General features: G+C 43.1%; 1 protein-coding gene across 3 annotated transcripts; it reads left to right on the top strand.

Annotated features, from left to right (window-relative positions):
• Positions 1 to 8,587: 8,587 nt before the first annotated feature.
• On the top strand, positions 8,588 to 25,987 carry LOC309355246 (leucine-zipper-like transcriptional regulator 1 homolog). 3 transcript variants are annotated; one of them, XM_081885899.1, is made up of 8 exons: positions 8,588 to 8,872; positions 15,245 to 15,468; positions 16,846 to 16,925; positions 19,281 to 19,359; positions 20,579 to 20,625; positions 22,782 to 22,902; positions 24,043 to 24,223; positions 25,077 to 25,987. In XM_081885899.1, exons 3-8 carry the CDS (start codon positions 16,911 to 16,913, stop codon positions 25,771 to 25,773), a joined length of 1,140 nt encoding a protein of 379 aa, XP_081742025.1. In that variant the 5' UTR covers positions 8,588 to 8,872; positions 15,245 to 15,468; positions 16,846 to 16,910; the 3' UTR covers positions 25,774 to 25,987. The 3 variants fall into 3 exon arrangements, with proteins under 3 accessions (XP_081742025.1, XP_081742026.1, XP_081742027.1); XM_081885900.1 differs by having other exon boundaries at positions 8,588 to 8,881; XM_081885901.1 differs by lacking the exons at positions 8,588 to 8,872; positions 15,245 to 15,468; positions 19,281 to 19,359.
• The last annotated feature ends 277 nt before the right edge of the window (positions 25,988 to 26,264 follow it).

Genomic DNA, 26,264 nt, shown 5'->3' with positions numbered 1-26,264 from the left:
TTTCTGCTTCATGATGGGGAACTAGGGACTAGAAAGTGATTATTGGAATTAGCCACTCGTAATCGTTATATTACACAGCGTTCAGTGGGAAGCAGGGCAATAAATGGGAGTGGGGTATCAGTGCTGGATTACCAAATAGGCAGAGTAGGCACCAGCCTTTGGGTCCCTTGCCTTCTAGGGACCCTGTGACAACAGTTCAAAATATTATTGATTTGATATTGAAAGAAAATTACAATAAATCTTTCTGAGTTCAGTGTTATTGCACTGGAGTGTGCACACGAGAAACATACAGATAAGAAGCTTTCTGTGAGTGTGTCACACGTTCCCACTGACTCCAGATCCTAGTAGAATATTCATGAGTAGCTGAGTAAAAGCTTTGAGATAACTTGCAAGGGGAGGCCAAGATTTTGACTGCCTAGGGGCCTCCACAGGGCTTAACCCAGCACTGTGGGGTATGCTTGTTCACTTGAGTGCACCCTGATGTACATGTGCACGGCCCCTTTTCCTGGTTACCACACATTTAACCTGTGCATGAGTGTGGTGGGGGTGGTTGTGTTGGCAGGGTGGCTGGCTGATCCAAAGCAGGCCTGTGGCCACCTCACTCATGCCTTTTCAGTGTATAGAGGCACATCTAATCCTATCTCACTGCAGTTCAAAATGTATGTATCATTGTTGTTTGTTGTTTAGTCATCTTAGCCATGTTCAACTCTCCGTGACCCCATGAACCAGAGCATGCCTTGGAAACTCTCACTTTCTTCTCAAAGCTTCTCCTTTTTAATGTCCATGGAGTTTTCTTGGCAAAATACTGGAGTGGTTTGCCAGTTCCTTCTCCAGTTATATATCATTAGCCACTGTGTATTTCAGATATACAAATATTTAGACCAGGGGTGTGAAATCAGAGGCCTGTGGGCCACATGTTTGGCACTCAGGACTTTCTCTAGGTGGTGCACTCTCCTGAACCTTACACCCTCCTGGAGTGTTTTTGCCAGGAATAGAATAATATTCTTCTTTTCTGAGTAACACAGGAATGTTCTGAACTTCATTTAATAGGTCTGTACACACTTCTGAGGTGTTATAAGCCTAAATAGAATTTAGGGATCTAATCCCAGAGTTTAATGGGTTGCCATCCGTCTAGAATTACCTGGACATATGTGGATTACTGTGGCCGCAAGCAGTCCAGGCAGAAATTGGCTAGATGTCTGGGAAAATCCAGATGTATGGCAGCCAATGTAGGCAGTGTTGTTTTTGCCTATTTTAGATCCTGCATCCAAGCCCCCCTATGGTTAACGACAGGATACTACTACCAGGTAGTGTGACAACTGGACGTGCTGTGTGTTGCTGGACGAGTTGAAAACAGGGAGCTTGCAGGCCCTCTGCTGGAAGTTGAAAATACAGGTTTCAGGTGTTTCATAAACTAGAGAAAGCATCATCAAAGCTGTAGCACAAGTGCTATGATTTTTGTTCTTGACAGCATCAGCTGCTCGTTGTCACTTTCAAGTTGTTCCCGGTTTGTTCTGATTATCATATGCACAGTGATTCTCAAGCTTTTAAAAATCTGGCCCCTCTTGTAAACTTACTCCTGGGCCCCACAAACTGGCCCCAAACATTTGTTTTCTGTGTGAGCCTATGAATTGGAGGTCCTTGCACATAATAGTGTGCATGAAGCCTGCAAGAATCCTGAGATTAAGGCACTGGTTTTAGAAAATGAAAGAACTGAACATCTGTATCTTCTAGCACAGAAAAAAGTAATTTCAATAAAACAGCTGCTTTCCATGAACTCTCCCCCACTCCCCTAATCAGCTGGGATAATAGGACAGTGAGGAAAGAGCACAAACCCTACCCTCAAATTCAGTGTTAATCAATGAGGTCATCTGAGTTACTATGAGGCTTCAAATACGAAGCCATTAAGAGAAGGTCTCCTTACATGATCAGTGAGCTTCTAGTAATGGTGCTATTGAAGGTGCTTCCTGTAGAAACCTTTGTCTACATGAGCAGCAGTGGGAGCTAACTCAGGGGTGAGGAGCCTGGAACCCTCCAGGTGTTGTTGGAATCCAACTTCCATCAACTCCATCCTGTATGGCCAATGGTCAGGGATGATGGGAATTGTAGTTCAGAACACTGGGATGCCTTGGGTTCTCCACCCTGATCTAAATGATCTAAATGTGAGTGAGGCTGATTGTGTGCACCTTTTCCACTAAGTGGTCCTCACTAGTCTAGAATAACGTTTGAAGGCAGTGCAGAGATTCATAAACACTGGGTCAATATTGCCCCCAGTGTGGTCATAAAATGCTTGTTGTAGGTATACTGCCAGGAGCAATTGTTTGGAACCAAATTTATAGCAGGTTAAGGTGAGAATGTGTTTCCTAACATCAAGAAGTAAGATAGATAAGTGCATTTCAATTGTAAAATACTAGTGTTGTATATTTTGCTTCAGTATAATATTTGAGAGACCCTGTTCTAGTGAGAAAAGGGGTAAGGAGCCATTTACAGCCATTGGAACTAATAGATATGAATGATATATATCTGTGCTATAATAAAAACAAAAAATTAGGTGGCAGTAATTATTTATTCCTTTTTTAAAACAGCCTTCTATGTTGTTGTTGCTGACTGTAATCTGCTTTAATTTCAGCCCCACATGGTGTCAGTAGTGTTTCCCTTTGTAGTTATTGCATCTATAGAAGCATGTAAACACAAGAGTGATTAATGGATTAGTTTGTCTTGATTGCTCACAGATTAAATAATTTCATGCAGCGATCTCATTTTAGTCTTCCACATTCATTTTACTTCAGAGCTGAAATTCAATTACTCAGAGCTCTAAGGCCACAGCTAGAAGATAATCCTTGCAGAGCTGAGAGATGCTTCTCTCAGCATTCCAGTAGAAGCAACAACAATACCTTTTTTAAAGGGTGAGTGGTGGGTCTAAGTAAATCCACTCAGAAATCCAAATAAATCTGAAACCACTCAGTCTTGTTTGAGAGAATCAGATTTATAACATGTAAACAACTGAAGTTAGTTTACTTGCTAAATTTCAGAGCAATCCAAAGAATGGAAATCAGCCATCATTATAAACTTCCCTTTGTTTTAAAATGGGAAAATTAAGTGGAATGCATTTTCAAGAGTAGGATAATGAAAAAAACAGAGAGAAAGAATGGGAAAGGGAGAAAGAGTGTGGGGCAGACAGAACATGCATAGGCCTCTGTGCTTAAACATGTTGTTGTTGTTTAGTCGTTTAGTCATGTCCGACTCTTCATGACCTCATGGACCAGAGCACGCCAGGCACTCCTGTTTTCCACTGCCTCCCACAGTTTGGTCAGACTCATGTTTGTAGCTTAGAGAACACTGTCCAACCAGCTCGTCCTCTGTCGTCCCCTTCTCCTTGTGCCCTCCATCTTTCCCAACATCAGGGTCTTTTCCAGGGAGTCTTCTCTTCTCATGAGGTGGCCAAAGTCTTCAGGATCTGTCCTTCCAGTGAGCGCTCAGGGCTGATTTCCTTCAGAATGGATAGGTTTGATCTTCTTGCAGTCCATGGGACTCTCAAGAGTCTCCTCCAGCACCATAATTCAAAAGCAAACATATTTCTGCTAAATTAAATTGTAGGTATCAGAAACCTCACATCTGTTGCAACTTCTTTTCCACTGAGTTACAACCTGTCGTCTTAAGAATTGATCAATATGAGAAAAGCAAAAGGACTGTCAATGCTGAAATAGTATCCTCTTCAATATGAAAGAACTGAAAGTTCATATTTAGAAAGCGCCTAAATTGCCCTTCAGGGAACCTGTTTCCCTCCAGAACTTGGACTCCAGCTGCCATCAGCCACAGCCAGCATGGCCAGGGATGATGAGTGTTACAAACCCTCCAACAATTCTCCAATGAAAATAGGAACATCCTAAGGAAAAGCGGGACGTTCAGAGATCAAATCAGAAACTGGGACGGCTTCTCTAAATCAGGGACATTCCTGGAAAACAGGGGCACTTGTAGGGTTTGGTGTTAGAGTCCAACAACATCTGCAGAGCCACAGATTCCCAAACCTAGGACATCTATTGTTCATATGGACCAGGTTTTCCTGAATGTTTTCAGACCACACCTGAAAAAATGAGTGTGGGACTTCATGATATGATTCAGAAACCAAGCAACACTGCAATTGTAAATATTGCCATAGCATATTAGGAGGCAAATTCAATTCTGCTTGAAGCAGCTCTTAACATTATATGATCCAATCAGCAGAGATACCAATCGAGCCTATACAACTGACATGCTTCAAGTACAAATCTCTGGAGTTTTTCAAGAGTTGCCGGACTGGCACACAACAACATTAAACCATAGGCTGTGGTTTAATGATCATGAGCACTTTACTCTTCCTAGAAGCCTGACTGTGCAACCGGGAAGCAAGCCAGAGTTTGGCTTGTCCTAACATGTGAACCAGGGCTTGTGGTTTTCTTTTCTCCAAACAAACAACAAGAGGAACCCAAGGTTTGTTCTTACCATATTACTCATGGTTTGTTTGGAGGAAACAGATCATAAGCCTAGATTCACATGTCATGACTAGCTTATTTCTGGCTTGTTTCCTCCCTCATGTGGTTGCAGAGTCAGGCCTGGTGGAGAAGCAAAGTCCTTTTGAGTGTTAAAACAATGTTGATTTTAAATAAGGATTTAATGTTGCATGTGATAGGCCAATTTCAGATCCATGTGGGGAAAGGGGCTGCGTCTAAAGAAATATTAATTGATTTCCAGGCCAACCAAAGAAGCCATTAGGTTTGGGGTCTTAGGGAAATTCAGATTAAGTAATGCCAACTTTTCCAAAGGAGTTAATTGTGACATTTCTATCTTTGCCCATTCAGTCACTTCCATCAGACAGAAGAAAAGCATTAAAAAGCACTATGGTACTTGATAGTTACGAAGGCAAGAGCTTCCAGGTTCCACTGGGAATTGTATATTTTAAAATGAATGTGTAGTGTTCTTTCAGGTCCGCATAAGGATTTATGAAACAGAACATCAATTTTCTTAAAATAAAATTGAGGGACATGGGCAGGGAGATCTCTAAGAATATAAATGGCCCATTCATTTTCAAGATACCAATTTCACTCTATAAACTCAGGGCAAGTGCAGATAGATATTTTCCAAAACTGTTCTCATGTGGAAATGTACTATATGATTAACAACCTTGCGACCTTTCCTTTGTAAGTGTTTTATATAGTCATTTGAAATGTTAAACACTTTTTCACCCAAACGCAAAATAAAACTGAAATTACTAATCAGAGAAGCAACAGATGTATCCCAATTTATTTTACAGCCAGTGAGATTCTCAGCATCTCATATTGCATTTAATCAGGGCTGGCAGAGATATTTAGAGATATGAAAGCAACAAAAATGCATCATTAGCATAAAACAGGAACTTGAACATATGAGTTGAAATCCAGCCACTTGCCGTTGCTCAACTGTCATGGAGGGGCTTTATTGCTGTCACCCCTTTAAGCAATAGGGGACCACCTCTTCAAACACTCAAGATTGGGGGCCATTCCAGGGTGGTCCTTTGTAAGGAATGAGGTAGTGCTATTGGAAGGAACTTTTTCATGTTTCTTCTCAGTGTGAATGTGAGTGTTTTCCATTCATGTACGCCAGGGTTTGAATCTCCCCAATCTTAACTCCTTCAGTATCTGCTGTCTGCCAGATTGCACATACCAGAAGATCTAGAATCAGAAGAAATAATTGGCAGCCCTAACTTATGTCCCCAGACAACTTAATAAGATCCAAAATAGATTCCATGGTGACAGTTTTGGAACTGGATGGAAATACCGTAACTAAATCCATTACGTTCAGTCCAGAGATAGCATGAATGCTGAGAGAGAGTGTGATACAGAAAATTCCCGAGCAGTCAAATGCTTTCTCTGCAGGGAAAGTGTCAGCACCTGATTACTACAGCAAAGACCTCAATAAACTGCCTTAAATTGTCAAGTTCCTGCCTTGAAGGACAAAATCCACTGGGCTGGGTATAGCAGACCTAGGATTGCTAGGGTTTGAAAAGTTCTCTTTTAGTTGAAATATACCTTCTAGGTCCAGTACGGTATTTGCTTCAGGATCAATTAATGTGAACTTTTATTCATGTGTTTATTTACAGTAATTTATAAATGGCTTGATGGTTTAAAAAAACCACACAACTCTACATGCTACAGAATGTAAAAATAATAAACAATATAATTAAAACAAGCATACAACACTAACCTGGTAAAATCACAGTATAACAGCATGTAAAAACCAATAAAAACAGGATTTCAATTAATTCAAACAAATGAAAACAGTGTTCAGTATTATGGATCGGGGAAGGCCTGGAGGGAAAGAAGTCTTTACAAGAAAAACCTCTGGTACAATGTAGGCTCAATGATGAGTCACAAAGGCCTGAATTTGGATCTCATTTCTGCCTACCCAACTCAAGAGAATGACTTGGGGAAGGTTCTGTTCTCTGTTCCTCGCCTTCTTCCCTGCCCCACATATGTAGGGTACAATTCCCAAACCTATTCCGGTGTTTTCCCCCTCTTCCACTTCTAGGGCAGGTGCCCCTCCCATATAATCCAGTTGGGAACTCTAGCAGGGGCATAAGAAATCACTTTGGACATGAAAATGAATAGAGTGCTGGAAGGATGAGAAGTGTGTTTAAGAAAAAGGAAAAGCTTTCCCAGCTAAAATCTGGATTGAAGACAGAACTTGATGAATAAATTGTGTGTAAAATAAAAGTTTGGAAAGGTCTGTTCTTGATGTGAAGAAGATCTTATAGGCAGTCAAACAAGCAAGACTCATGTGTGGGACTCTTCTGCCCACATTGGTATTCAGAGACTTACTGCCTCTAACAGTGGTCAATATAATGACCACTGTGAAAACCTTAAATGGCTAAGGAAAAGATGCCTCCCTACAGCAATTAGATAGAGAGACTGCAGTAAGGAGCCTAACAGCTGCTAACACTTTCCTTACAGGAGTCATTTCTTAGCAAGCTGGCTATTGATTGCTTCACAGTCTCCAGAACCTTGTACTTTGCTGTCTTCCCGCTTTTGATGCCCTTTGTTCTTTAGATCTCAGCCTGGAAGCTGTTAACCATCAGCGCTTACTGTCAGGCTACAGCACACCCTGATTATAAATCTGTAAGTTGTCCCCCTTCTTCCTTTTCTTGCTTGTTTTCTGATCCTCATCCTTTCCCAGCTAATTATAGGACTAATCTTCCACACATTGGAAACTGCTATATACAGTATTATACAGTAAATGGGCTCCTGAGCCCCACAGGGGTGCCGCAGAAAGAATGTAGTTTGTTAAGGGAGCTGTGGACTCAAAAGGGTTGAAAACCTCTGTTTTAAGGGATTATACAGTGGTACCTCGGGTTAAGAACTTAATTCATTCCGGAGGTCTGTTCTTAACCTGAAACTGTTCTTAACCTGAAGCACCACTTTAGCTAATGGGGCCTCCCGCTGCCGCTGCATGATTTCTGTTCATGCAAAGTTCTTAACCCAAGGTACTATTTCTGGGTTAGCGGAGTCTGTAACCTGAAGCGTCTGTAACCCGAGGTACCACTGTAATTGTATTGTTACATGCCACTCCAATCTCTGCTGAGAGGTAGCAAAACACTTGCCCAGGGTCATGTTTCCATTGTTAATTCAGGGCATGGCAGAGCCTGTAGTGTTTTAAGATAGATGGTTTATTTTACACCTATATAAACCTGAATCTACACACAGAGAAAGAAAATCCACAGCATTACATCTCCAGAGAGTCTCTCTTTGCTTCTCCCCCAGCTTCAGCCAGCTTGAGTCCAGGTCAGCCAGCCATGCTCCTCAGTCTCTGGGTTACAGTCTCTCCAGTCAGCATCCAAGATAGTTTTGACCTTTGTTCTCCTCCTCCTTGCCAGCACACCTCTTGCCAAAATCCCAAGCCTCCTGTAAAGACACTTTTCTCCATCAGCCTTCCATCACTTTGGTAGCCTGCCAATTCTCCTGCTCTGCCAACTCCTCAGAGCTGGGTGGGGAGGGCAGCTCTTTTGCATGGCCAATGGCCCTTAACGGCCCAGGACTCTTCTTTAAGGCTATGCGCTTAACTAGCCTGGCCAGGCTGGTTTGCATGCGCCTCCTTGTCTGGCACAGCTATGCAGCTTGCATTTTCCCTTCCTATCCTAAATATTAGCTAGATTCCAACATTCATTAATTTCTTAGGTTTAGATCCCGTGCTCCCCCCCCCCCACCTTATGACAGTATTTGAATTGCTAGTTTGCTCCTAGCAATTCGCTCCTTTCTCTGGCAGGAAGGCAATAAAAAATGTGTTTTTTATAAACAAACAAACCCAGCCCCAATTAAGTCTCCACCTATGTCACCTACACTGTGTACCCATAAGTTCAACAGGACATACACTTGCCCCGATTGCACTTTCTCCCCAGAAAAGGAAACTTATTGCCCGCCCCCGTGTGTTTTCCCCGCCAGCCAACCCTCCTGTAAAGTTTAGACACCCTGAGCAGTCTGGGCTGATGGCGCAAGGTGGGTTTGGAAGCGCGACCCTAAAGCAGGCTCCCTCTTCAGTCAGTCCTATTAATGGCAGCACATGATATTCCCCACGAAGTGTGCTTTCCTTCCTCCCCCCCCCTTTAAATTTCATGCTCCGAAATATCTCTGTGTGTGTAAAAGAGAGAGAGAGAGAATTGGACATCGCAACATAAATCCGCGCTAAGTCAACTTGAGCATGAGTGTCTCTCCGCCCCGGTTCCTTCAAGCACCAAGCTGCTGAGGGGCCCGAAGGAGGCGGCTGAGGCGACGCCTTTCCTTCTGACCTCGGGCCAACAGTTACTCGCGGGAGCGCGCTCTCCCTGACGGGCACGCGCCTTCCTGAACGCCCAAGGCGAGCGCGGGCAAGTACCGTAAGCTATAACGGGAAAAGCGTGCGAAGGATGAGGGGGTGTCTTGTGAGGGGAGGGGGCTGCGGGCCTTGCCAGCAAAAGGGGCAGGAGCGGAGCATGTTGGTCTCTTAGGGGCAGAGGGGCAGGCGGGTTGGGGCGCAGAGCTCGGTCGGGCTTCCTCGCCTGCGCTTATTTATACATGACTACAGCTAGTGATACTTTGGTTTGATACTGCAGCTCCTCGAAGTTAAAAAAAAAATGCATTGTTGTGTGGTGGTGGACAGCTGGAGAGGGAGCTCCCCTCCCCACCTTCACTCCAACCCCAGTGTGTGTGTCTAATAATATTGGTTTGTGGAGAGGAATGCTTGTCTCCTATGTCCTCCTTTCAGTCTGTGGGGCTTTCTGCCTCTCCCTCAGCTCGTTTTTGAGGAGGTAGTTAGAGGGAGAAAAGAAAGAATTGGAGGCGGGGAGAGAGCTGTGTGCAACTTTTATTTCTCTTATAAAGAGCTCTGTTCTTCCTGTTCCCTCCAGCTTGTTGTGTTTATTATATGGGGTGAGGGGAAGGGGGGGGGAGATGGGATGGGAACTGTGGCGTCCTCCAATTACCCCCCTTCATTTCCAGCCTTTTCTCTGTTTGCATATCTTTGTAAGGGTGGGTTTCAAGTTCAACCATCTGGGACTTGTCTTTTATGGCTGCAAGGAATAGGCAGTGCTCAGTTTCTAACTAAGGAGGCACAACTCCTGGCTGTCACTATCTGCTCCTCCTCCCCAATCCTACTTGCGTGGCAGCTGCTTACAGTTGTTTATTGGTGAGGGAATGCACTCCCTTCTCTGTTGTTGTCATCTTTTGCTCCACAGCTGAGCCCTGGCATGGGGAGAGGGAGAGGGAAAAGATTGAGGGTTGTACTACGGGGCCATAGGGCATTCACTGGGTTTTAGTTTATGTTACTGGGACATTAGGAGGAAACAGGCCAGAACCTTTTAACAAACTGCCTACAGCCACCCCTCTTCCCCTTAACGGAAAGGAGGGGACAGTGGAGGAGCAACACTGTTGGTTTTGAAACAGGCGTTTTGTATCCTGCTTGCCTCTCTGTTGGGAAACAGGCAGTGACATCCTATTAATCGGAAGGAAATCTGAAACCATCGCAGCCAGGAGTACAAAAATAAAGTGCCATAAGAGTAGACCTGCAAACTGTGACTTGACACTTTCTGTTAACTAATGCAGAATAGTTGTCTGCTTTTAAATCTGCCAGGATCATAGCCTGTGCTTTGCAATATATTCTGTAGAACTTTATAGTGGTATAGCATGCTTTCCAGTTATCTAAATAGGCCTGTGAAGCTGAGAAACAGTACTTGCCCAAGACCATTTGGTGATTTATAGCTAAATGAACATGCAACTCCTTCCAAACAGTGTGGTATCTCACACTGGCAGTTGGTGCTCACTTGTGTAGAAGTCAGTGGGCCAGGAAGAGTATGCTTTCTTGAAATAACTAGGGTTCTTCACAACTTTCCTTTGCTCATGGGCTTCCAAGGTAACTGGGATTTCAGGAGAGTGTGATCAAACTCAGGTGACACTTGGGTGTGCAGTGCAACATTAAAGGGCATATAATTTCTTAGCTGAACTGTATTTTTTAAATGCCACATACCTTTGACACACAGAAACAATGCAGGAAGGAACAGCAAAGCAGGCAAGAGGTTAAATCTGATTATAGAGGCTTTCCAGCTACCTCAATGGTTGGTCTAATGCTTAGAGCAGAGGTGGATACCTTTTCCAGTGTTCCCTCATGGATAGTCACCTGGGAGCTGCTTGTAGGGCATGTAGGGCACCCCCAGAGGCAAATGGGGGTATAGCACCAGATGTGACTCTTCCCTTTGTAGAGTAGGCTACATTCCAACTATGTAGAAGTTGAAAGTTTCTACACACCTACACACCCACACAAATCTCTCCATCCATGCAAGCAAGAGACATTGTTATGGTTGAAGGATGCATTTCAGCCAGGCAACAGCACTTTAGATGAGCTTAGAGCAGGACTGGTGAAGGACAGGGTCTAGTAGATTCCTGAGAGTCAAATAGAGAGGTCTGGAGGGCCACATCCAGTCCCCACACCTGCTCCCCTTAGGGTTAGGCATGGTTCTTTTTCTGTGAATTCTTGTTCATACTTCCCTGTCCAATCTTGGGGAGGGGGCCCTCTTCTATAGCCACTCTGTTTCTGGGTGCCAACATTGTCACAGAGCAGGAAGGAGTGGAATTGATAGGGCTACCTTGCTATGCTCTACTTGGAAAGTTAGCTGCTTTGGCAGTCTTGTAGTACAGGTACATCAGGGGATGACAATTTAAGCTCTGTTTCTCTTGACTCTGCTCTCCCTTATTGATGCTTGGTCCAGACTTCCAGTGCTTGTCAAGCTTTCCGCTGTACTTAGAGGAATCCTAATTCTTAACCAGTGTTAGAAACTGAGATGTGAAAGCTAGGAGCTAAATAGCACCTTAAACCTAGGTTATGGGAGCAACAGCAGAATGTCTAGGTGCACTTTTTTATAACAAAAATACAAAGCTGAAAATCATAGAATCCATAGAGTTGGAAGAGACCACAAGGGCCATTGAGTCCAACCCCCTGCCAAGCAGGAAACGAATGAATGAACTGCAGCTAAAATATGTTCATTTTTCACGTGGTCTAGTCCTTCCCCTGCTCACCCCCCTAATATTCTTAAGAGGGTCTCTTCTCCAGCCTTTAGAGCAGGGGTAGGCAACCTAAGGCCCATGGGCTATGATGTGGCCCAATTGCCTTCTCAATCTGGCCCGCGGACAGTCCGAGAATCAGTGTGTTTTTACATGAGTAGAATGTGTCCTTCTATTTAAAATGCATCTCTGGGTTATTTGTGGGGCATAGGAATTCGTACATCCTCCCCCCCCCCAAAAAAAATAGTCCGGCCCACCACATGGTCTGAGGGAGGGTAGACCAGCCTACAGCTGGAAAAGGTTGCTGGCCGCTGCTTTAGAGAGTAGCTGGAAGTGGGGAGACAGAAAAAGGTCTTCCTTTCCTTCCACTCTGCAGTTTAAATCTGAAATCTTAGGCACAGTACTGTGCCCAGAGCTCAGAAACTGCTCACACTAATGAAATTCCCTGTCACAAAATGTGCCTAGAACAATGGGATTGTTGAACACTGCTCCTAACAATTTATATGTGTGTTTTCTCACATTCAGGCTTTCTCCTTTTTCTCTTTCTCTTTCTCTTCCCCTTGCTCTGTTCTTTTCTCCAATATCTGATTTATATGGTTAGGTCCTTGGTGGCAGGGACCTATCAATTTTTGCTTGTGATGTAAGGTGCCATGTACATTGATGGTGCTATATGAGCAATAATAATGTAACCACTGTGGTGACTTTTGTCCTTCATGTTAAGTATCTTATTGCAATCTCTCTATAAAGATCTCTGTTCTCTGATTACAAACGACTTCAGATTGAATCACTGCCTACCAATGAAAGGAGGGCCAACAAGCAGGGCCTCAGATGCCATTTTTAAGGAATGGGCAGGTTCATACAGTTCATACAAAGATTCTTTCAAACTACCTGGTCACAAAAACCATTTAAGGCTTTATAGAGTAAAACCAGCAGTTTGGAGTGGGTCTAGAAATGCAGTGTTAACCAGTGGAACTGCTACATACTGTAATAGTCTTAAATAAATAATATAGGGCTTGACTTTTGATTGGCAATCATCTTGGTGTTAGGTGTAGCAACCTTAAAAACAAACAGAGAGGAAACTGATATACTTATACTATACTCAGTTATTTACTGTCACTTTGGGTAGTTCTACCTTAGCAATGATAAAGAGTTCTCCTTAAGAGAAGAAACAAGTTGGAAATTTGTTTGTGCAACTACAACCTTTCTACTTCCTATGTTGTCTTATCACTGGAACTATTGGGCATTATATGTATTGCAGCTCTGGAATGAGCTGACCCATGTTGAATATTTTCTAAAAATTCCCTGAGCAAAACACTTTAGCTTGTGTCCAAGTCTGTGGATTCCCCCACCCCGCAATCAGAGTGTTGCTTCCTTAATTTCTTGACATCCTTTTACCACCTGTGAATTTATCTGCACAAAGCAACTTTGGCCTTGGTTATGTTATATGTGCTTGGTACATCCAGACTTGGTTACTGTAATATACTCTACATGGGGCTGCCTGTAAGAACATAGATTGCTGCCTTGAACCATGCCGAGATATGGTCTACTTCGCCCAGTATTTTCTATTCTGATTTGCAGTGCTGTCTGGGATCTTAGCAAAGTGTTTTCACATAGCATGCATCATCTTCATTATTTTTCTGGAGATGTCAGGGACTGAATCCTGAAACCTTCTATATGCAAAGTGTGTGCCGTACCACTGTGCTGTGGTCTATTCCTATAGAAGCCAAAAGTTTATTTGTTAGCAGGTATCTAATTAGTAAAGGAAGTATGTGTTCTTTTCTTGAACATAGCAAGTGGATTATCTAACAAGGGGGCAGCCCCACCCTACATAACTGATCACAAGACATGCACACCATTTGAATGGCAATGAAACTTGGGCTCCCTTTCAAATATTGTATTGCGGGGGGGGGGGGATGAAGGGACCTCAGCCCCAGAAAACTTCACAAAGTGGTTCAAGTCTTTCTAGGAGCCAACTCTCTCAGAAAGGAAAATATACTTACTGATTATTTGTGTATGCTAACATAAGAAATTCACTGCGGATGGATGCCACATTAAAAATGGTGACATGTTAAATGGCATGTCTAGAGAGTTTGACTACTAACTAGAAGTTTCAGTTCCAATTTGGGCAGCAAACCTAACCACATGTTAACACATTTGACTAGGTATATAGCCAAACTCGCAGTGCCCAGGGGATGGTAAGAGATCCAGCATACAGTGACTAATTATTATAGCAAAGAACCTAAAATTATCCAAAGGTTTATGTGATTAGAACATTCTTGGCCACTGTTGCTTTGCCAAAATGGAAGCCAAAAACTGGTTTTACAGGATGATTTTGTGCAGTGTATTATCCTTTGAGCAAACAGTGTAAGGTTTTGTTTGTTTTTCAAATCAGAAAAGTAGTACCAGTAATTCTTGATGAATTCAAACTATTTATTTCTTGACTATATATTTCTCCATTTATCTGCTCTGTCTCTACTAAGTCAAAGTGCTTTCTCTCCTAATCTAGAATGCAGTCCTGACCCAGCTTACCTGGAAGTAAGCCCCATTTAATTCAGTTGGACTTACCGTATTTTTCGCCCTATAGGACGCACTTTTCCCCCTCCAAAAATGAAGGGGAAATGTGTGTGCATCCTATGGGGCGAATGCACACCGACCCCTCTCGCTCTCCAGGCTTCAGGAAGCTATCCGCAAGCCTTGCAAGCCCGGTGGGAGTTCCCGCAGGCTCGCAAGGCTTGCGGGCAGCAGCCTGCAGCCCAAAGCATGGTGCGCCCTCCGGAGGGTGCCCCGTGCTTCGCGCAGGTGTCCGCAAGCCTTGTGAGCAGCAGCCTGCAGCCCACAAGCTCGGGGGATAGCGGGGAGGCGCAGCGCCGCCATCCCGCTGTTCCCCGACCTGGTTTGGAGGCTGCCAGCCCCACAAGCTCGGGGGACAGATATCCACAAGCCTGGGGAGACCGGCGGGACTTGTGCACCTGGGGGAAAAATAAATCCCCCCCCTTTATTACCCCCCAAAAACTAGATGCGTCCTATGGGCCGGTGCGTCCTATAGGGTGAAAAATATGGTACTTCTGAGTTAGATATGGTTAGGACTGTCCTGTCCTTGCACCTTGTCTGTTCAATATTTCTTAATTCTGTTCCCTCTTTGAGTCCCCAATCACACATTTCTTGATTACTGCATTGAACTTTCACTGTCAAAATCTCCTCTATTCTTTTTCTTTCTGAAAAATATAATTTTAATTTTTTGTTATGACAATAAACTATAATAATATTTAACAAACTTTGGAGTGCTGCTGTTCTTGTCACATTATCCATTTTCCTCTTTGAGTTTGTACTTTTGTTTCAAATAATAGAATCATCATCAAAACATTAACGAATCTGTGGAGGCACGTCTCTCTGTAGTAACTTCTCTACTTCAGCAGTCTCAAATAATAAGAATTGTTTCCATTGCTGTAGAACTGTCTTTAATGTTTGGCTCCTGGACAGAGTTGTTTTATTTTATTTAATCAATGAGAGAAGTTTCAGTAAAGCCAGTGTAAGTCTACAGATCTGAGACCCACAGTGCATCATGGTGCATGAGTTAACTTATATCATACAACCCTTAGATAACCAGTTTGAACCTAGCAACATTTTGGTCATTTCTGGAAGTTCTAGCATTCTAGTATGTTCCATCAACCATCTTTGTTTTCTTGACTTTCTCTTCCTGTATTCAGGTTAGGACTGTGACACTCTGTAGAAATCTTGACATGGGTATACCTTCCAGCTAACCCAGGGATGAAAAGAAAAACAGAAGAGTATTCATGGAAGCCAGTACCACAGAGCAAATCTTCTCCATGTGACCGATTCAAGCATGCCTGCTGCATCTGCAGGGGGTTCCTTTATGTTTATGGTGGACGGCAAAATACTAGCTTGAATGATTTCTGGTGATACAAGATAGGTAAGTTTTCCTGTTCACCAAATAATAATAATAATAATAATAATAATAATAATAATAATAATAATAAGTTTTATTTGTATCCTACCCATTTGAATGGGTTGCTCCAACAAATTATAAAAACACAGTAAACATTAAAAACTTTCCTATAGAGAGCTGCCTTCAGATGTTGTCTAAAAGTAATATATTGTAGTTACATGTAGTTCATTATGCCACTGACTAAACCAAATCTACATGCTGTATTCACACAAACCCATTTTTCTTCTGGTGGTAACAATTATCCTGAGACAACCTGATGAAATTTCCACCAGATTCTTTCTGTAGCAGATTCCTGCCCCCCCCAATCCAAGTAAACAAAGTAAGATTAATGAATAAACTTTATCACCCAACAAGATTACAATAATAATAATGATCGTTATGTGGATTCTTCATTCAAGCCCACCTTTATGGAAAGCTAACACAAACCTTTTCCACATATGAAAATAAAAATAATGTAGAAGTATTATGATGACTACCTGAGGCACTTGCAGGCAAATGTTTTTGTTTTTCTGGTAGACCATACCCTTGGTTTCCTGTGTTGATAAGGAAAAGTGAACATACCTGTTCAGAAACCATTGCTGTTTCTCTTGTGTGATCCAGTGCAACAGCTTTTATGTCATTACCATTTCAGAAACTAGGAGAATGCTGAGTTTATATCAAGTGACAGGGTAGTAGGCCATGGGATAAATACACAGTTTAATTACACATTATAAAAAATCGAGCTGCTGCCAAAATGTCATATGTCCAGTCCACGCTGCCTCTATAACATATAGTAAAATATATACATTTCCTTGCTGCTGTCCTACATCAGCTGACACTGGAGGGACAGGTAGTCTCACTGCATTCTCATTCTAAGCAAGTTAAACTATGGTTATGGAGGGTAAGGATGAAACTTGGTAAGTGGTGACTGGTTTTGGTGGCAGCCCATATTTCTGATGTGCATTTTCTGCCTCAGCCATGTGTTTTGTCTGTGGCCAGCAACTGTTTGAGAGAGACTCAATAAAATGCAAACTGAGACTGCATTTGTCCAGTAACATACATCCTTTTTAACAGACAAGTCTTGTTGGAGACTAGTGCAAGCAGATGGCGCCAGTATTTTCCAGCGCTGCAGACTGGCCATTGTGAAACTTGTCCATAGAGCTGAAGCTCTTGCCTTGTTTTCTAATACACAGGGACCCATAGGTATCCACTTCAATGCATCACAGAGGATGACAGTCCATGTTTTACTTGCTTAATCTCTGTGGAATTTTAACAGAGCTTGATATAAATAACTGCTCCATGTTGGGAGAAAGACAGGTTAGTTTTTCACGCCTTGACAATCTTAATCAAAACACTTTCTAGATAATAATGAATGGGAGAGACTGGAAAACTCAGAAGATGGCCCTGAAGAACTGGAGGAGCACACAATGGTGGATTATCAGGCAAGTTTGAATTGATTTGTTGTTGTTGTTGTTTAGTCATTTAGTCATGTCCGACTCTTCGTGACCCCATGGACCAGAGCACGCCAGGCACTCCTGTCTTCCACTGCCTCCCACAGTTTGGTCAGACTCATGTTTGTAGCTTCGAGAACACTGTCCAACCATCTCGTCCTCTGTCGTCCCCTTCTTCTTGTGCCCTCCATCTTTCCCAACATCAGGGTCTTTTCCAGGGAGTCTTCTCTTCTCATGAGGTGGCCAAAGTATTGCAGCCTCAGCTTCAGGATCTGTCCTTCCAGTGAGCACTCAGGGCTGATTTCCTTCAGAATGGATAGGTTTGATCTTCTTGCAGTCCATGGGACTCTCAAGAGTCTCCTCCAGCACCATAATTCAAAAGCATCAATTCTTCGGCGATCAGCCTTCTTTATGGTTTGAATTGATTTAGTCCTGTACAATACAATAACTAGTTCTTCTTTGCTACTGTGGACTCAGCTATACAGCTGCAAATATAATGTTTTAAGTGTATTTTAAGTGCATTATACAAATGTGACACTAGATGGTGAGCTTATGGCAAATTCAATATATTTTTCAAGACACTTCTTAAAAAAGCATTTTCACAGTGTTTTGTATATGTGTCTAGATTCCACCTGTCATTTCCCCATTATAGTCTGTGTGGCTGGTGCTGTTGTGTAGTTTAGTTTCCTGGTCGGCTCAGACTTCTGCTTCAGGGTAAGAATCTCTATTCTCTTCTTCCTGCAGCAGCAAAAATATCCATCCCTCCCCCCCCCCCCCGAGAAACTGCTGGGTATGTGTAACACTTGTATTCCTACAGGTCAGGTAACTGTTGTTAGCAGAAAGAACTCTAGAAGGGGAGGGAACAACCCTTCTTTCCTAGAGAGGTTCTGCTAGCGTTATTATTGGAGTAAGATGATAGTTTGTTGTTCTCCTTTTAGGTGAAATAAGTACCATGGTTTTTTTGCAGGTGGCTTTTTTTAGCATATTGTACTCTGTTAGTGACAAGGTTGTTTCGTTGAGAGGGAATGACAATGAAACAGCCAGTCAGCTGTAGGAGGACATTCCTTTCAGTAACGTTATTCAATTTATTTTTACCTACTAGGGTTGATTTAAATATTAGAAACCTTACAGCTGGCCTATGTGGAAGCTGTCAAAAAGCACATCTATGTGGTGCTCTGGCTGGCAAGCAAACACTTAAAAAACATCTTATCTTGTGTGTCAGCTTAGTACGTGCAGCATCTGCCATGTTCCTCAGTTATCTTTGTGACTGCTGACACTACCCATTTTAAATGTTACACCTGATGCGTTTCTGCAGCCTCTGTGGAGGTAACATAACATTTCAAATCAGCCCCAAGTATATGTCCCACAAATCAATTTGCACAGCCCCCTTAAAAGATGTGCCTCGAAATTATTATTTGTTCAGTAGACATTATAGATACCCCCGACAATAGTGTATTTAAAATATTTTTGTCATTCCTACAGGCCAAGCATGAGGAAACTCACATTTGGGCCACTTTATCTGGCACTTACTTAGTCATGCTGGCCACATGACCTGGAAGCTGTACGCCGGCCCCCTCGGCCAATAAAGCGAGAGGAGTGCCACAACCCCAGAGTTGGTCACGACTGGACCTAATGGTCAGGGGTCCTCTTACCTTTTTTATCTGGCACTTAAGCTCTCTTAGCCCTCTCCCCTCACTGGCACTACTCCGTGCCCTGTCTTTCTTTTCCCCATGATAATGCCTCTTGCTTGCCTGGCATTTTGCATTACAGGAATGTAGCCCTCCTGTCAAATCCATTGCCCCACTGGCTTTGCCCTCTCATCACCACTGGCATGTGGTCCCCAAAAGTTGCTCACGAGGGAATGTAGTCTCGGGCTGAAAAGGGTTCTCCACTCCGGCTGTAGGCTTTAACACCTTGCAGAAAGGTTCATTGTCAACAAATATTGTAATAAATGTTCTGTGACCACAGTACTATCCCCCTGAAGTAGCTATTGGGATCTGCCTTAGTAAGCAAGCCTTTTGGATTTAATTCTGTGTGTTCAATATTTAAGTGTGTTTGCAATCACAAAAGTTGGCATAGCCCATTCTGCGCCTCTCTCCATTGAAACATACAACATTCACTTCTGAGGATTCATTGCAGGCCGGACTGGAGTATGGCTTTAGCTTCTTTGGGGGGGGGGGTATGTAAGTGTAGAGCATGGTGCATGGGACCATTACTCCTTCCATATGTCTGTTGCTGGAGTGCAGCTTAGATTGTGATTTGAAATTTACAATGAATTCACTTGATTGCATTTGACTTTGGAAGATACAAGTATGTTTTACAAGAAAATCATTATTTTACTTTCAGGGTATCCTCTATATCTTTGGTGGAATGGTGGATTCTGCTTTCACACTGAGGAAGAATCCTCTTTGGATGTATGACACTGGTATGGAACTAGACAAGCAACATCTTTAAACAGGATTGCATATAGATTTGATAACTACGTAGGTAGGGCAGCCTGTTTGGGTGGAGTAGACAGGTGAGAATCTTTTGGCATGCCTTGTTTGCCAGTATATCTGCCTGAGCTTGCTTGAAGCATCAGATTTCCAGTCAAGTTCCAGTAAGATCAATATTCAATCCATTTGAAGTATAGAATGTTTTAACATTTCAGGTAAACGTATCTATAGAAAAAGAAACACCAGGCTTCCCCCGTGTCTCATTCACTATAGGATTATTCACAGCAAAACTACCCAACAAAAGTACAGGAGTAGGAGGAGGTTGAGAAATCCACTTAACTACCTTTGTGTTGGAATCAATGTTTCACTAAACACAAATTTAGTAATTCAGCTATATATTTGTGACAGAACACTGAGTATTAGGGGCCACGGCAGTCCTAGCATTCTTCCATTTGTTGATCATGTCTTTTCTGTATAGTTGGCAGGGATTCAGTTCCTGGGAACCATGAATTGCAGCCAGAAGCCTCAAGCCAATTTAATGGCATACTAATACCTTTCAAACATTACAGAAGAGATATAGTTGGCTTGTGTCTGAGAACCAGGGGTCTGCTCTTTTGCTATAGTGTATGCAAAACATTTCTTAGGTCCAGGCCTCATGAGAAAGCAAGATGAGATCTTCTGCATATTCCCAAGGATGGTGGGTGGGGACCCAAAGCCTTACCAGCCAATACTATAACATCATAAGAACAGTACATTCATCATCTTCTTTGGATTGGGGACAATAAATATGGTTGTATTTTTTGACCATAGGAAGCTGAGTCTGATCAGTGGTTTGTCTCATCCAATATTGTCTATCCTGGTTCAAAGTGGCTCCCCCAGGTCTCTTTTTGCCATGATATCAGATTTTTTATTTTTTTTAAAATAACTGAATATACCTAGGATTGAACCTGTAGCATTAAATATGCAAGACCCTGAGCCATGGGTACTTCTTATTTTTTGCCAGTGTCACGTCTGACAAACACTGTTGAGATGCTACTTTGGGGCGATATTTATGACAGATGAAAGCTACCTTAGTTGCTGTTAAGGAGAACTGAACAACTTTCTTGGTTCCCATCTCCACAGTTCAATGGGCCTTGCATGACATTACAAATAGAGCAGGAGTACCCTCTTGTGGTTAGTATTGTAACTGATATTTTATTGAAACTGCAGATTCAGCTAAGTGGATGGAGCGCCAACTCACAGCAGGGGAGAGTGAGGTAAGAAATTTGGAAAACAGAAATGTGTGAATCATACATGAAACATGTTGCTTTGTTGATCCAACAGCTTGCTTAGGAATATGTTCTGAAAACTGTTCCAGACTGGGTTCATCCAGGGAAACGCAGCAGCAGAGTAATTTTATGCTGTTGGTATCACTTTTTCACTGTAAGGGGAGGGATACTTATTTCCTCTATATTCTTAAATCATCTATATAGCATGTATATTTTTGGATCTTAAAATAGGAGTGGTGTATCACTTGGCCTTTGTCAATACAGGGAAGGAAGAAATTTCCAGCAGCTTTCATCCCCTGCAGCCTCTGGCACCCTTCAAAATCTGCTTTGAAGGGTCCCCCAGCACACTGGAGCATATTACAGTGGTACCTCGATGCTTCAGGTTACAGACTCCGCTAACCCAGAAATAGTACCTCAGGTTACGAACTTTGCTTCAGGATGAGAACAGAAATCGTGCTGCGGCAGCAGCGGGAGGCCTCATTAGCTAAAGTGGTACCTCAGTTTAATAACAGTTTCAGGTTAAGAACGAACCTCTGGAGCGAATTAAGTTCTTAACCCAAGGTACCACTTTACTGGGGGGGGGGGGACAGCTGAAAATGGCTTCCTTCCCCATTCTACTGACTTTACTGCCAGCTGAGCAACACAGTTGGACACAACCCATAAGTGTTTCTTTGGTTATAATATGTAGCACATTTATAACTGCCCTCTATACCAAATTACTTATGGTTTATTAATTATAGATTATGAGCTGCCCAGATAATGTTAAAGGGTAGCTATATAATTTTTCATTAATAAATACCAGGGTTTCTTCATGTATATAGGTACTAAAGAATATTTTGGTGAAAACCAGGCATACCATTTGGAAGCATGCGGCACTAGGGAAGTGTAGCTGCCACACTTCATGAAGACAAGCACACACAACCAAGAGCTTAGGTTCAGGCAGCTCTTAACATCAAGGATCAAGGTCTTGTGTGGTGGGGGCAGCCTGTACTTGTTCCTTCAAGTTTTGAACTACCTTCCCTCCTAAGCAGCAGCAGCAGCAGCAGCAGTAGTAGTAGTGATGCAAGGGGCTTAGTCAAAGGGTGAACAGAGGCAGCCTTGCCTTTCCAACTTTTACTCCTGTGAAACGGTACCAGAGCTTTACTTCTATGTTGTAAAGAGCTTCCAGGCTGCTTTCATCCTCCATCAGACACACTTTGTCCTAACCAGCTTTGCAAACAGTGCTGTATTATCACTTTTTTCAGGGGGAAAGCACTTTGAAGACTCACTATCAAACAAACCTGAGTCACAGCCTCAACTATGACGTAATTGCCACTTTTAACATGCAGGTCCCCCCCCCCCCCGTCAACTATTTGCTAATCCATCCTTTTCTGAGAGGGGTTTATTTTCCGAGATGATGCCCTTCTCTATAGTTAGGATGGTTTGTTCTGGTGGAAACATTGCATGGACACAATACATTTCTTGCACTTCATTGCACTAGCTATTTATTATTAGAAGTGCTCCTACTGCTCATTCTGGGCTTGAATTTTCTGTTACCTAATTTTTATAGTAGTAGGGGATTCTGGAGTAGAGTGACCATGTAACTAACTCTGCCTTCCTGGGTAGAAATGTTTGGAAAGTATGTCCTTTCCAGAGGCACCAGCATGCTTGCTTATGCAGTGCAATGGAATATGAGTAACTCTCATGGCTATTCATTGCTTTTTTTCTATTCCTTCAACTGAGAACAAGCCCCTGTCCCATACCCATCAAGCGGTTGTATGAACAGAAATGCTCAGTGGTATTTCGGGTTAAGAACATAATTCGTTCTGGAGGTCCATTCTTAACCTGGAACTATTCTTAACCTGAGGTACCACTTTAGCTAATGGGGCCTCCTGCTGCCACTGCACAATTTCTGTTCTCATCCTGAAGCAAAGTTCTTAACCCGAGGTACCATTTCTGGGTTAGAGGAGTCTGTAACCTGAAGCATCTGTAACCTGAGGTACCACTGTACCGATGTTCATAAAGGTGTCAGTTATTGGTGTTTTACAAGGACAGTGTGAATGCATTTTTAAGTGGAAGTAGTAAGGGGGGGGGGGAATCTGCTTGGATAGATGTGATGGCAACAACTGTTAATGGTAGTTGTTTCATTACTATCCTCTCTGCAGGGAACGGCTCCAGTTAATCGGAAGGGCCACAGTGCAGTTGTCTACAAAGGCATCATGTACATGTATGGCGGATACGTTGACCTTAAGGGTGCTTCTCAAGAATTCTGGACTTTATGTCTAAGTAAGTAAGTTGAGCTTTCTCTGTAGGCATGTTACTGCAACCCAGCAGTGAGGGCTTGTGTCCTTATTAGGCTTATCGGGCATCCTCCTTGGGCTGTGGTGTGATTTGGCCCAAACTGCAGCCACCACTTGGTGTCATACCAAGTACACTCTATGTGCACTTGGTATGTGCACTCTATGGTAGTACACTCTATGTGCACTTCCAATTGTTGCTTTCCAGGTGCTGGTAGAATTTTGCACTTTTTCTGTCACCCTACCCACCTGTCAAAGTGGTATTTTGTTGTGTGTTTGTGTGTGTGTTTCAAATTCAGCAACCACCCAATTAGTTAGAAAGGAAAGAACTAGAAATTCCTTTGATTCTTTGCAGCCACAGCTTGAATTTAAGAGTGTCCTTTGGGTTCTTCCTTTGAAACTCAATCCCCTGATGTCATGTGACTGGCAGTTGGGACAGTTCTGTCAAAGTGGCCAGCAGTGGGTAGGGGAATCCTGCTCCCCATCCCTACTGAAGTGGCTGGTGGTTATGATACAAAACCCTTTTGAAACATCTAGAATGAAAATGCAATCCTGTAGCTGGCTTCGGCTCCATGTTTATCTGGGTATTGAATTAAACCAGGGATGGGGGAACTTATGGACCTTTCAAGCCTCTCTACCTGGTCCTCTAGACTCTTCCCAGGCCACACCTCTAAGAGTCCTGCTCCATGCCCTCCTCAAATGCTTATGCCTGTCTGGAATGTGTAACGGCAACAGGATGTCATTTACATGCCTTGAAGGAGGATGGTGTATATGTAGAAACTTCTAACTTTGTATTCCTGTGGTAAAGGCACTTGTGAAGGAGTACTTTGCAGGATTAAACCCTCCTGCTCTCCATTGAGAAAGGGGACAAGACACAACTTCTTCCCCTGCTCCCCTCCCAACCGTATGTTTAGTTAGGTTTTGCAAACCCTTATTAAACATCAGCTCACCACTTGAAATGATTTGGATCTGGGGAACTGTGCACAGCCTTTAGTCACATCTGTTGATTTTTGTCTCTGGTCCTACCCCACTGGCATGCAAGCCCCAGAAGAGAATGTAGATATTGGGCTGGAAAAGGTTCCCTGCCCCTATGTTGAAACAGAAATGGACTGTAATCTTCTTCCTTCAGATAAAAAACAGTGGACACCAGCTGTATCTTACGGTGGTAGCCCAGGCCCTCGACATGGCCACTCAGCTGTGGTTCATGGCAACAACATGTACTTGTTTGGAGGGCTGATGGGTCTGAGTGAACAAAAGGACTTCTGGAAGTGGGATTTCATGGCTGCCAACTGGTCTAGTATCAGAACAAGGTAAAATCTTTTGACAGCTATTCACCAGCAGTTTCAGCAAGCTGCAGTTTGAGAATGGAGTAGATAAAACTACCCAAAATTAGAAAGATTAAAAATATGTGTGTCTCGGGGAGCTAGGCAGCTATGACGGCTGCCTTTGAGGGATGTGGATTAGGCTGCATTTGTACTTTGTGGAACAGCAAGTTGGTTCCCTTTCTAACGTGGGGTAGGGAATGTGTGGTGCTCTGGATGTTGTGGGACTCCCAACCCCCATCAGCCCCATCTAGTGTGTCCAGTTCATTGGGGATGGTGGGAGTTGTAGTCTAGCAACATCCAGAGGGTCAAAAGATCCCCACCTCTGCTTATAAGCTGTTGAACTCATGCTTTAATAATGCACATGTTCACATCATTGTAATCACATTCTCTGTGATCCAAAGAACGCTGTTGAAAAGCAGAAGGCATTTCTAATGCATTTCTTGGGTAAGGTCTCCTGTTCTGGAAGAGGCTGCCGTGGGAAGTCAGGCCCTGATATGCAAAACTACAATGCTGTGATAAGGGAGGATTACATTTATATACTGAGCCACACATTTCTGTCAGAATCAGGCCGAGACTTTTTGAGGAGGTACCTTTTTAAAAATTAGGGCAGTTTCACAAATGTTTGTGCTGACCAAGAATTATTGTATAATGATCTGTAACAGTCAATTTAGGGAGCATTATACATTCAGATACCTTCATTCAGTGCAGTTCCCTCTATCTTATGTAATTAATGATGCTGTATAGTGCTGACCAAACAGAAACTAAAATCCTACCTCATTTTCATCAGCATAAACATTACTGATCTGTGTTCCTTGTTCTCTGTTGTGCTTGTGTTTAGTCACGGGCCTCCTAAAGTGGTGGGACACTCAGCTTTAATATTTGAAGATTCCATGCTGCTCTTTGGCGGAGGAATTTCTAATACCAGGCCAAGCAGTATTCTGTGGAAATACCATTTTTCATCTCAGATGTGGAAACAACTGGCTAGGACAGCAGAACCTTCATCCAAAGCTTTTCACTGCATGTTTGGGATTGGATATGGCTTCCAAGGGATTGCTGGTTCTTCAAGGAAGTCACTCAGCTATTTGCATCAAAAGGAAATGGGTTGTTCAAAGCTACTGGCCATCTCTAAGCAGCATGCCTGTTTCTGTGAGTATATTCACCAGGAGCCCTCATACCAAACATTCAGCAATGATGGTAGCACTGAAATTGAAATGAAAACCTTTTACCTGTCTCGGGAGGAGCCAGGATTTTGTTCACGCCAAACCACTTCAAGTTCAGAACTGAGTGTAAATGAGAAAGCATGCCCATTGTCCAAGAGAGAGAGAACATCCTACCTAAACCTACCAAGAGAACAGGACTTTACAGAGGAAAATGCAAGTTTCATTGATCTGACACCTGCCTCTGTGGACATTTGTGAGTCTTCTGCCTCCATGGACATTAGTGAGTCTTCTGCTGTGCTGCTGCTTATTGGAGGTAAACCTTTGTCAAGTTCCTCTTCAATTTCATTTTGGCAAATGGAGCTAGACAAAATTTAAATGGTGCATATACATATACTAAGGAGTGAGAACAAAAATACACCCTGTTGTATTTTACCCATTTTGTCACGAAACCAAAATGTCATGTGAATATGAAGTATCTAAGTATTTGAGAATGACAGCGTTACCACTTCATGGAACCACTCACTCAGGGAAATAAACCATGCTGCTATTTTCAATGAATTGATTTAGGCCCATGTGCTTGGATTAAGCAGGGACACGGGTGGCACTGTGGCACAGAGCCTAGGACTTGCCGATCTGAAGGTCGGCGGTTCGAATCCCCGCAATGGGGTGAGCTCCCGTTCCTCGGTCCCTGCTCCTGCCCACCTAGCAGTTCGAAAGCACATAAAAGTGCAAGTAGATAAATAGGTACCGCTCTGGCGGGAAGGTAAACACGTTTCCGTGCTCTGCTCTGGTTCGCCAGCAGCGGCTTAGTCATGCTGGCCACATGACCCAGAAGCTGTACGCCGGCTCCCTCAGCCAATAAAGCG

The sequence above is a fragment of the Podarcis melisellensis genome, assembly GCF_964234715.1.
Source record: "Podarcis melisellensis genome assembly, chromosome: 1".
Classification (NCBI taxonomy): Eukaryota; Metazoa; Chordata; class Lepidosauria; order Squamata; family Lacertidae; genus Podarcis; species Podarcis melisellensis.
Note: the sequence above shows the minus strand (reverse complement) of the source record. Positions and strands in the feature narration are given on the sequence as shown.